We start from the raw sequence: 12068 nt of genomic DNA, 5'->3' as shown, positions 1-12068 counted from the left end.
AGATGGAAGTTATTCAATGTTCTGTCTAGAGACATCTTAACATCTCTATGCTCACCCCAAACATAGAAAACATACCCAACATTACATCTATGTATAGATCCTTATCCTCTCCCTCCTATGGCGCTACAGCCCAAGTCGAGCTCTGGCCTCCCCCAGCATTCGCCTACAAGGGTCTCTGTCCCTAGCTGCTCTCCTCCTGTTATCCACCCTAGATATCTCTTTAGTATCGGTTCTCACTTCGTCTATCCACCTCTTCCTTGGTCTTCCTACTGGCAGACGTCCCACCATAGTTCCACTAGGTGTTCTGTCATTATCCATTCTTATTAGGTGACCTGCCCAGCGCAATTTTTGTATTTTTGCATAATGCGCTATAGAGCAGGGGTTCTCAATCTGTGGTACATATACCACTGGTGGTACATATAATTATTGCGGTGGTACACAAAACCCAAAATCACAGCAAAAATCCAGCATATTTGTAGTTAATTATACCTCCATATTGTCCAAGAGGCAGCGCTGAAAAATCTCTTTGAATTTACTAAAGCTAGATTTTTCACAGTTGATTACTGTGAGAGTGTGTAGAGAAACATACTGCGGTCGGTCAAGCGAAACGTAGAACAGGGGTTACTGAGAGGGTATCAAAGTTGCTTTCCTACGAAGGTAATTAAATCCATTTACTAAGGCTGAAAATCAGTACACACATTCTAAATTAAATAATATAAATAAAAGTTATAGCCGGTCAGCTGTATGACGGGACAGAGCCGGTCGGTCGGATCCAGTGAATGTACAGGGTTATTTACTATATTTTGACCCCCTTGTAAACTCCTTTATTTATAGAATTGCAAAAAAATGTAAAATACAAAAGTTATTCGGTTTTTAAATTATGATTTTTTGACATATATCGTACTAGTGACGTCATCCATTTGGGCGTGATGACGTAATCGACTATTTTTTTAAATTTTTTTTAATGTTTATTTTGCAATCTGTTACATCATATAAAAACAATAAGCATACATGTTGATTGGTACAATGTCGTGAGAGAGAGTTTGTCCAATGATCCACTCTCTGTATGCACTTTTACATTCTTACATTTATGTTAAAAACAATAAAAAACTGCAACTTTACATTATTACATCGATATTAAAAAATAAAATAAAACTATCACAATTTAAAATTAATTTCATATGTACAATTGTTGCTGTTAGAATGGTAGATCCAAGGGAGTTCTTATTTTCAGCCTTCGGGTTTCTTCACTGTTGTCAAGCAGATTTTTTTAAATGGGAATAGGAATCGAGTGCTAGCTCATTTGAAGGGTTGTTCAATTCCCTATTCAGTAATATAAACATTAACATGATTAATTATACAGGGTGTCCAGAAAATGATTTTTTTTAATTAAATTAATTGTTTAATTAATAATTCAAAAAAATTTTTTGGACACCCTGTATAAATAATGATCTTAACGGTTATAGTACTGTATAGAGAATTGAATAACCTTTCAAATGAGCTAGCACACGACCCCTATTCTCATTTAAAAAATTGTCGATTACGTCATCACGCCCAGATGGATGACGTCACTAGTACGATATATATGTCAAAAAATCATAATTTAAAAATCGAATAACTTTTGTATTTTACATTTTTTTTTAATTCTGTAAATAAACCAGTTTACAAGGGGGTCAAAATATAGTATAGAATAGAATAGAATAGAAATATGCTTTATTTTCATGAAAAATTTAACAATTTTATAGACAAAGCTTACAAAAATCATAAATAAAAACAATAACAAATACAATTTACTAAAATTATACAAATCGTCAATATAAATAAAACATAATAAAGTGAAATAAAAATCAGTAACAATCTATTGCAAAATTTAAAAAAAAAATTGCAAATTGCGTAATTTACCTTAAGCAATTTAATAAGTAATTTAATAAGTTATGCTGCTGCATATGACATTCAAATATAGATTAAGATTCTACTTATACATAAAAATACTGTAATTTCTTAGTTATTGGTTAAGAAACTCTGCTATTGAATAATATGGTCTTTCAGATAAATAGGTTTTTGTCATTTTACGGATCTTGGGGAAAGATGTTGCAGATTTAAGTTGTAGAGGGAGATGGTTGTATAGTTTTTTTGCAGAATATAATATAGATTTCTTTACTAACTCACTGGATGGGATCAGTAAATAGATGTCAAAGGTAGAATTTCTGGCGGAATAGTCATGTCTAGGTCTTGCTGGAAAGACATGTAGATGTTTACGAATTAAGCAAACAGTTTCTAAAATATATAAAGAAGGTAATGTTAGAATCCTGTGATCTTTGAAGTAGCTTCTGCAATGTGTTGTTCTTCTGAGCCCAAACAGATATCTTATTGCTCTTTTTTGTAATTTAAAAATAACATCGGATTGGGCAGCTGTACCAGAACCCCAAAAAGGCAGACCATAGGCAGAAGAGGCTAAATCCATTTCCTTCGAAACAGATCTTATTGCAAAGCAAGCTGAGGATAGTTTCTTGCTTAACACATCGATATGAAGGGACCATTTAAGGTTGCTATCTAAAAAAATACCAAGAAACTTTACAGAATCAACGATACTGATCTGGCTGTTATGAAGAGGTAGGGGTTGAAGAGTTCCTTTATAGGGTAATGCTACTGTTTTATCTACGTTAAAAGAGAGTAAATTAGAATCGGACCAGGATTTTATTGTGAGTAGGTCAGAAGTTATAGTAGCGTGAAGAGTTGCGATATTTGAGTTGCTCCAAGTGATACTGGTATCGTCAGCAAAAAGAAAAACTTTTCCATCGATTTTTAAACTAGTGATGTCATTAATAAAGATAAGGAAAAGTAGAGTACCCAATACTGAACCTTGTTGTACCCCCACATACAACATTTTTGAGACTAGAGTCTGTATCATTTGCTCTAACCAGTTGTTTCCTATTATCCAAGTAAGATTGAAACCAGTTCAAAGAAATACCTCGAATTCCATAGAAATCTATAGATTATTATTATCATCATAGAATGTGTAAATTCCATAGAATTTACACATTCAAAAGCTTTGGCATAATCACAAAAAACAGTGGCAGTGCGGAGATTATTGTTTAATGCTTGATAAACCTCATGTAGTACAGAAAACATGGCATCGGTGGTACATTTGTTATTTAAAAAGCCGAACTGATTTTGTGATAAAATCTTGTTATCAACGAGAAAGGACATAAGTCGGGCTTTTATGAGTCTTTCAATAATTTTGGAGAGTACCGGTAGTAATGCAATAGGTCTATAATTGCAGGCAATAGATTTTTCACCACCCTTATGAAGAGGAATAATGATGGCCGTCTTTAGGCACTCTGGAAATTTACCTTTCTCAAAAGAAACATTAATTAGAGAGATGAGGACTCCCAACACATTGTTTGGGAGATTTGAGAAAAATTTTATGGATAGTCCATCGGTACTACAGGAAGATTTGCTTTTGATACTATTGATTGTTTGGATCAGTTCAGATTTATCAACCGGCCTTATAAAGAACGAGCTGACCCGGCAGACTTCGTACTGCCTCAATAGATAAAAACAAACTTTTGTATACAATAAACTTAAAATAAACAAAAGGAATTCGTAATTAATAAACAAAAAATGCTCGATGTCAATGAGGTTTTATTATTATTTTTAATTAATTACACATGATGTTTGAAATAATAAAGTTTAGTTAGAAGTAACAAAATAAAGTTTGTAGTGCAACAGTTACAATCTTAAATTTGTTTATCTTATAATGAATATAACAGTTGGTTAAATAAAATTAAATTCAATTAAAATTAAATAAAAAAGTAAATGAAGTAAATTAAAATTAAATGAAATTGAATAAACGTAAATAAAAATAACTAAAACTGAATAAAATTAAATACAAATAAATAAAATCATATTAACTTAAATACAATTAAATAAAGCTAAAAAAAATTAAATAAAAATAATAAATAAATTAAAAAATACTAATAAAATTAAATAAAAGAAAATATAGTCTAATAAAAATAAATAAAATTTAATAAAATGAAATAAAATAAAATAAACGAAAATAAATAAAATACTTAAATTAAATAAAATTAAATAAAATTAAATAAAATTAAACAAAATGAATTAAAATTAAATAAAATTTTATAATTTGCTGCTTGTTCTTTTCGTGTGCTCAGAATTTTTCTCCTGCTTACGGTTCCGTTTAGAGATATTTTTTGAAAATTTCGCAAGATTAAAAAAATCATATTTTGCCCAATTTGAGTCCCAAAGTTAAACTGTTCCACTTCTCTTCTATGAAATTTGTCGCTCGTTCTTCTTCTGTCCTCAGAATATTGCTACGGCTTGAGATATTGTATTTCGGACACCGATTGTGCTAGAGAAAAAATTTTAGTACGGTTTTGCTCGGAATTCAGCAAGGAGTCTACCTACTTAATTTCATATTTTTCACGTCTTATTGTGAGAGTTACAGCGTCATGGGCAACCCCCTAATGACGTACGGGTATGAAATATAGACAGCAACCTACTCCCAGTCCAGTCCAATCTACCTGCAAAATTTCATAAAAATCGGTCAAGCCGTTTCGGAGGAGTAAGGTAACAAACACTGCAACCGGAGAATTTTTATATAGATGTAAAATATTTAAATAGCTATTAAAAAATAACGGCCAGAGATAGAAAATTGAAAATTTAGTATTATATGTATCTTTTGCTTCTACATCTCATAAAAATAGTAAAAAACGGTTTTTCCAAAAATTAAAAAAAATATCAGGGGGGCAACCCCCCTTATGACGTACGCGTATGAAACTCCCTATTATCCTATTCCCAGTCCGCTAGAATATACGTGTAAAATTTCATAAAAATCTATTCAGTCGTTTTCGAGTTATAAATGGTTTAACTAACATAACCTCGACTTTCTTTTATAGATGTAAAATATTTAAATGGCTATTAAAAAATAACGGTCTGAGATAGAAAATTGAAAATTTAGGATTATATGTATCTTTTACTTCTACATCTCATAAAAATAGTAAAAAACGGTTTTTCCAATAATTAAAAAAATATATCAGGGGGCCAACCCCCTTATGACGTACGCGTATGAAACTTCATATTATCCTATTCCCAGTCCGCTCGAATATACGTGTAAAATTTCATAAAAATCTGTTTAGTCGTTCTCGAGTTATAAATGGTGTAACTAACATAACCTCGACTTTCTTTTATATATTAGATGAATTCGAAACCTTTCTTGAATTAGGGAGATAGGAAATGGGATCTTATTGTGACACAATAGTTGATGTTATATTTTTACTCACATTAACAAAGTATTCATTTAGATTTTCTGGGTCTGGAAGGGAAAATGTTTGAGCTGTGTGAGTTTTATTTCGAAGATCGTTTATTATGGACCAAGTTTCTTTTGCAACACTTTTAGAGCTTCTGAGACGATTTTGATAGTACAATTTTTTAGCCGATTATATAAGTTTTAAATAGATTGCCCTATACTTGGTGATATATTCAGTAACAGAGACGTTGGTAGTAAATTTCTTGATATACAGTAGTAAACGCATGTTTTTGGCTGATATGCGGACACCTTTGGTAGTCCAGGGTTTGCGATGTTTTTGCTTAATTGTGATTAAAGGAAATGCTTTATTGAAGGTACAGACCAGCTTATTCAAAAAATCACTGAAATTATGATCGACGTCCATAGAAGGAAAGTGCCACTCAGAGGTTAAGCATAAATTTTGGAATTTACGAAAGTTCCGACCGGAAAAAATTCTGCCTAAACGTCGAGTTTTCGAGGAGGACTTGCTAAAGATGTTAAACTTCGTATAAACCGCTTCATGATCAGATAGTCCCGCATTAACAGTTGTAGCGCAGACATCACGGGGTGAGAAATCTGAGACAATATAATCAATTATGGTAGTTGAAGTTTTTGTAATCCTTGTAAGAGAATCAACGTGCATTGATAGACCATCTGATTCAAATATGTTGACCAGGGATATTTATGTAGCACAAGCAGCAGCATAATTAATGTTGAAGTCCCCGCATAAAATTTTTCTGCTTTTATGGGGGCAGGTCATCTAACAAATTAAGCAGGTTCTGAAAAAATAGTTCCACGGAAGAGTCAGGTGATCTATAAATGCAAATAATATAAAGATTAAGGTTCTTACTGTAAACTAAGGAAAACTCAAAGAATGCTTCACTTAATAGAAAGTCATATTTTGTTACCAGAGAAAAATCATTATTTGTAGAAAGAATTAGGGTGCCTCCATGAGCTGAACTTGGACGGTCATACCTAGCAATAGTGGAATATTTTTCTACAAAAAAAGGCTCGTTGACTTCAAGCCAGTGCTCAGTAACCGCAACTATCGGTGGAAACCCTAATTCCTCTAGAAACAGAAATAACCATGCTAAAGTTGTTATCACTAAAATAATTTGAGGATTCTAGTCCCTCAGAACACGTCGTGATGTTTAAAAATTTCGTCTTGGAGAGGCAGCGGAATAGTAGTTTCGGTGGCATTCCCTTGATTTTTGCAGGTGAATAATTCTTTCCGAAGTTAGAAAAGACCTAAAAGCAGCAAGATCAGCGTCTACCTCATCTGCACCAATTCCATAAGCATCATTAAAATCTAGAAGAATTTTTCGTAGATCTTCACTCTTTGTAGGAAGTCCGTCGGAAGCCAGAAACAATTTAACACTTGTGTTGGTATACCCATCATAAAATACTGATGCAGGTTGGTCGTGTATATAAGCAACAGGGTTGCAAAAAAACATGTTTTTTTAATTCTAAACATTTAAACGTTTTTTTTTTTGTTTTAAACATGTTTTTTTTTTGTTTTAAACCTTTTTTTGCTTTAAACATGTTTTTTTTTGTTTTTAAATTTAATATTTTAAACAAATAAAACTTAGAAGAAAAGATTGTTTAAATAATATTTTCTTAAACATAACATTAATAATTATTGAAGGTGTTTGATCTATTATTCTACTAAATAATAGATAAGAAATTGCCTGGGGAACCCCAGACTATTTATTATTTATAAATTCGCATTGCAAGTTAGCTATTGCAATAACGTCTACTGTCAGTTATTTTGTGGTGACCCCAGCTCATTTTTTGGCAAATTTGCTTGATCATCGCTTTAGTGGAAATAAACTTATCATCCATCCATTAAAAATTATCATCCAGAAGCATTTTCAATTATTATTATTACCAGGCAAAGTGTGCACCCTTTAAACCATATGTTTTCGAAACATATAATTGAGAATGTAAAACCATTGGCATGGTGGCGTTCTAAGAAAAATATAAATACTACAGCATTGAAACTTGCTAAACAGCTTCACAGAGCTATTGCATCGTCAGCCAACATAGAAAGACTCTTCTCATCATAAGGTTTACCATTCCAAACTACGTATTCGGCTAGGCCCACTAGGCAATGTCAAAGCTTCTAAGTTGGTTTCAATTTTTAAAGAACTTAATTCCATCAGTGATGACGTGACTGATCAGATTGATGATTTAGATTACAATATTACTATGAGACTGAAACAGTTTTAAGAAATTGATTAACTCGTGTATGCAAAATGTTTTAAGTTTTCCAATTTTTTTTCTGTGTTCCGATTATTAATTAAATTATACATATTAATAAAGAAAATGAAAAAAAAAACACTTGTTCAATTTAAGTCTTTTAAACATGTTTTAGACTGTTTTAACATAAACAAATGTTTAAAACATGTTTAAAAGAGTTGATTAAAACAAAATGTTTAAAACGAAACAACCCTTATAAGCAAGATGAAGTTTAATGGCCTTTAAGATATCCGGTTCCCTTAATCTGGCTAAAAGATATCGACTATTAGAGTTATTGGTTGATCTAACTCTTGGTGGGGTCAATGGATCCAGATTAGTCGATGGTTCTAAAGTATCTTTCTAATGAAATTAATATGGGTATGGAACGGATTCTTAGTTTTGCAAATTTCGATGGCCTGTTCGTCTGTTTGTATGTTTGTGCTCTGAACTTCATCTTTGTTTTTGCATAAACTGCTATTTGAATTTTCCATGCTAATAGGACTTCTGATATTCTTCGGATTCTTATGTGACTCAGATGAAAGCGTTGGTTCGGAATATGAAGATTCGATAGACCATTTAATGTTAACACCAGGTGGTCAAATGCTCTTATTAAATAATAGGTTAATATATGTTCTAGATTTTATACCTATTTTGAATGAAGAACCAGTTGTTATGTCGGCATCTTTAAGAAGGGCATAACATCTTATATATTCCTTGATACCTAGCTTCTCTTTAATATAGTGAACCACTTGTATAGGGGTGTATATTGGGCTCAAGTTACTAATAACTACAAAGTGACACTTATTTTCTGTAATTTTTGACTTTTGCTCTGGACTTGCTTCGAAATGTTGAGGCTCTTCAGTTTGTGTACTTGGGGTGGCATAACATGTATTTTTCTTCAATATCTCTTTTTTCGTTGGTATGGTAGATAGACTTTTGGTATGAGTACTCTGATTCGATAACCCTGTACATTCATTGGGGCCGACCGACCGACTCTGTCCCGTCATACAGCTGACCGACTATAATAACTTTTATTTAGATATATTCAATTTAGAATGTGTGTACTGATTTTCAGCCTTAATAAATGGATTTAATTACCTTCGTAGGAAAGCAACTTTGATATCCTCTCATTAAACCCTGTTCTACGTTTCGCTTGACCGACCGCATTATGTTTCTCTACACAATCACAGTAATCAACTGTGAAAAATTGAGCTTTAGTAAATTCAAAGAGATTTTTCAGCGCTGCCTCTCCGTCTAATAGGTATTTCAGTTAGGTGGTGCCAAAAATAATTATATGAATTTTATGTTACATGACTCAAAAACATCGAAAACCACTGCTATAGAGGGCTCTTTGTAATATTGATACAACTTATGGTTGAACCTTATTCTCCACATACCTTTGTTATAGATGGACCCTTCTCAATATCTTTCTTTCAAAGGTATTGATAAGGTTTATTGTCTTTTCTGTCTTGATCCATGTTCCTACGCCATATATGTTGCTAGTGGTCCTATGATAGTTTTATGTACTGTGAACTTTACTTCCCTATATATGTTTTTGGATCCAAATCCAGATGAATGCTTTGTTAGCAAGTATTATCCGTTTCCATGTTTCATCCTCCTCGCTGCCGTCCTCAGTTATCTGTACACCGAGGTATGTGAGCTGTTTTACTAGTGCAATATTATCGTCGCCTATTGTCAAATTCTGCAAGTTTCAGATTATTACTCTTATTCTACATCCTTATCCTACTTAATATCAATAGTACTCTGTAATAAAGTCAGTAACTTAAACATATCTTTTAAAACCAAAGACAACATCAAGTCCATCTTTAATAAAACCAAAGATAAAATTAACATTTTAAATAAAAGAAGTGATATTTATAGATTGTCTTGTGGGGATTGTAACATGACATGTGGGTACAATGAGAACCCTTTCTCAGAGAATCAAGGAACATATCAAACATACAGAAAAACAAAGTTTAGACATCACATAAAATTTACTACTCATCCCTTTTCCCCTTCCCAAATTAGTAAAATTTTACAGAGCATCTTATATAAATAAAAATTAATGTTTGTCTTTATGTCCTTTATAGAATCGTAAACTATGCATTTGATCACGTGATGATCTTAAGCAACATTTCTGAGTTGGTACCATTATTTTTTAATAGCCATCTAAATATTTACCTCTTCTATATACATAAAAATAAATATTCGTCTGTATGCCCTTTATAGAATCGTAAACTATGCATTTGATTACGTGATGATCTTAAACTAAGTTGTTGTGCATGAACTTTTAACTTTGGAAGAAGAATTCTTTAAAGAATTTTTTCAACAAAAGTTTTTGCAATAAAAAATTGGACCCTCTTTAGTAGTGGTACTTTATATAGTTGTTCCTGACGTAAGTTAAACATTGTAACATTTAAAATTAATTACTTATATAAAGTGATTTTATTGTAGTAAAGCTCGGAAGATGGCTTTGTAAACCGAAAGCGCTCAGCATTTATTTTAATGTATAATTGTGTATTTTTTTAATAAAAAAAAATTAATTGAAAAAATCCTTTATAAAAGGTAAGTATAAAATTTATTAAAATACCTTAAAGGGCTACATCAATCACAGAACGTTTTCAATATATAAAATATCATCAGTGTTAGGACTGGTTGATCACATGCCGAGCAACCAAAGAAAATACCAGGGTATAAACCTTTTAAATGGTATAAAAATTTGTGACATTAACATTGTTACTTGAAATTCCAAACGATAGATAAGATTTATAAAGATAAGGCCCTTAAGCATTGTATGACTTTTCCATCACGTGGATTGCTGAACAGATGGATTTGTCTCTATATGAGGAATGTTGGATGGCAACCATCATCATTTCTAGATACATTCCTCATATAGAGACAACTCCACCTGTTCAGCAACCCACGTGATGGGGGAGTCATACAGTGCCTGATCTTTATAAATTTTATCCATCGTTTGGAATTTCAAGAAACAATGTTAATGTAATCACTTTTTATACCATTTAAAGGGTTTATACCCTGGTATTTTTTTGGTGGCTCAGTAATACTCAGTGTGTGATCAACGAGTTCTAATACTGATGATGATATTTTATGTATCTAAAACGTTCTGTCATTGATTTTTAAGGGATTTTAATAAATTTTATACCTTTTCAATTAAGGATTTGTTCAGTTAAAATTTTTTTTTGTGATTGATGGTGTATAGCCAGCTAGATCAGAATTGGAAAATTGTGGATTTTTTTAATTCTCAATATGTTTTTCAGTTCTTCATCCCGAACAACATCGAGTGGTGAGTGTGAGAGAATGTGCAAGATCGCAGGGATTTCCAGATAAGTTCAGATTCTGTGGAAATATCCTGGACAAATACAGGCAAGTGGGTAACGCGGTACCGCCTCTCTTAGGACTTGCTATCGGAAAAGAGTTTGTAAAAGCTTATAGGAAAACAATGGATAACAAAATGTTAGGTACTTTGAATGTTGCAAATGAAGAGATCGAAAGCAAAATTTTAGTTCCTTTGAATGTTGCAAATGGAGAGGTCGAAAGCAAAATTGTAGTTCCATTGAATGTTGCAAATGGCGAGGTCGGAAGCAGCAGTATCGAAGCTGGTCTTCCTTAAGTTTCTTGTACACTTCTGGATAGATGAAATGCGATTCCTCGCTGCAGGTTTTTATCTAGTAAGGGAAACTTTAAACTTTATTATATTTAATTAAGTATTTATTTAAGTATATGTATATTTTAATTATATTAATGTACCCAACCAATGTTATTCCGTGATAATTTTTTGGACTAGTTAAATTTTTTTATTCAATAAACAATTTTACAAATGGAAGCATCTAATTCTTTTAACCTTTGTAGCTTCTACTTCTTCCCATTCTTCTTCTTTTAGATTTGCAAGATTCCAAGACACTGTCTTGATTTTACTTAGATGTGCTATGTGTTACCGTATTTTCAAGAAAATAAATGCAAAAGTCGAAGTAGTTTTCAATCCTAATAGTAAATTATTAATATTGAAAATATTAAAAATATTACTAAAAGATTTTTAAATTGAAAACTTATTGGTACACTTTCCTGGTGACACCTCCAAGACTTTTACAATTTGCAAGTCAAATGGATGCTGCAGTGAAGACGAGAGGGAAGGAATTCTACACTATGCAATTCACATCCCCCGTCTGCAGCTGGTAAAGTTCCAACGGAAAAATGCACCTAGTTACTCTACAGAGTAATACGACTATAAAATAAAAATGTATACCATTTTTATTCAGTTGCAATGCGAAGGCAAAACAATCTTACTTTTCAATTAGAATACGGAGTGCAGTCCAGTCCCTTGAATCGCGATTTTCGGCTCTTATTGGAGCCTCATCGGAAAGAACGTAGGCACTGTTCTCCATAGAGAACAGGTGAACAGGAGAACAGTGTCTACGTTCTTTCCGATGAGGCTCCAATAGGAGCCGAAAATTGCGATTCAAGGGACTGGACTGCACTCCGTATTCTAATTGAAAAGTAAGAT

General features: G+C 32.3%; 1 protein-coding gene across 1 annotated transcript in view; it reads left to right on the top strand.

Annotated features, from left to right (window-relative positions):
* LOC114334004 (DNA (cytosine-5)-methyltransferase PliMCI) overlaps positions 1-11390 on the top strand; it is a 114022-nt gene extending 102632 nt beyond the window's left edge. Inside the window, exon 17 of the mRNA XM_050656416.1 lies at positions 10825-11390. Coding sequence (XP_050512373.1) covers positions 10825-11177 — 353 coding nt within the window. The 3' untranslated portion in view covers positions 11178-11390. The remainder of the gene's footprint in view (positions 1-10824) is intronic.
* The last annotated feature ends 678 nt before the right edge of the window (positions 11391-12068 follow it).

The sequence above is a fragment of the Diabrotica virgifera genome, chromosome 7 (assembly GCF_917563875.1).
Source record: "Diabrotica virgifera virgifera chromosome 7, PGI_DIABVI_V3a".
Taxonomy (NCBI): Eukaryota; Metazoa; Arthropoda; class Insecta; order Coleoptera; family Chrysomelidae; genus Diabrotica; species Diabrotica virgifera.
This window is presented reverse-complemented; position numbering and strand designations above follow the sequence as displayed.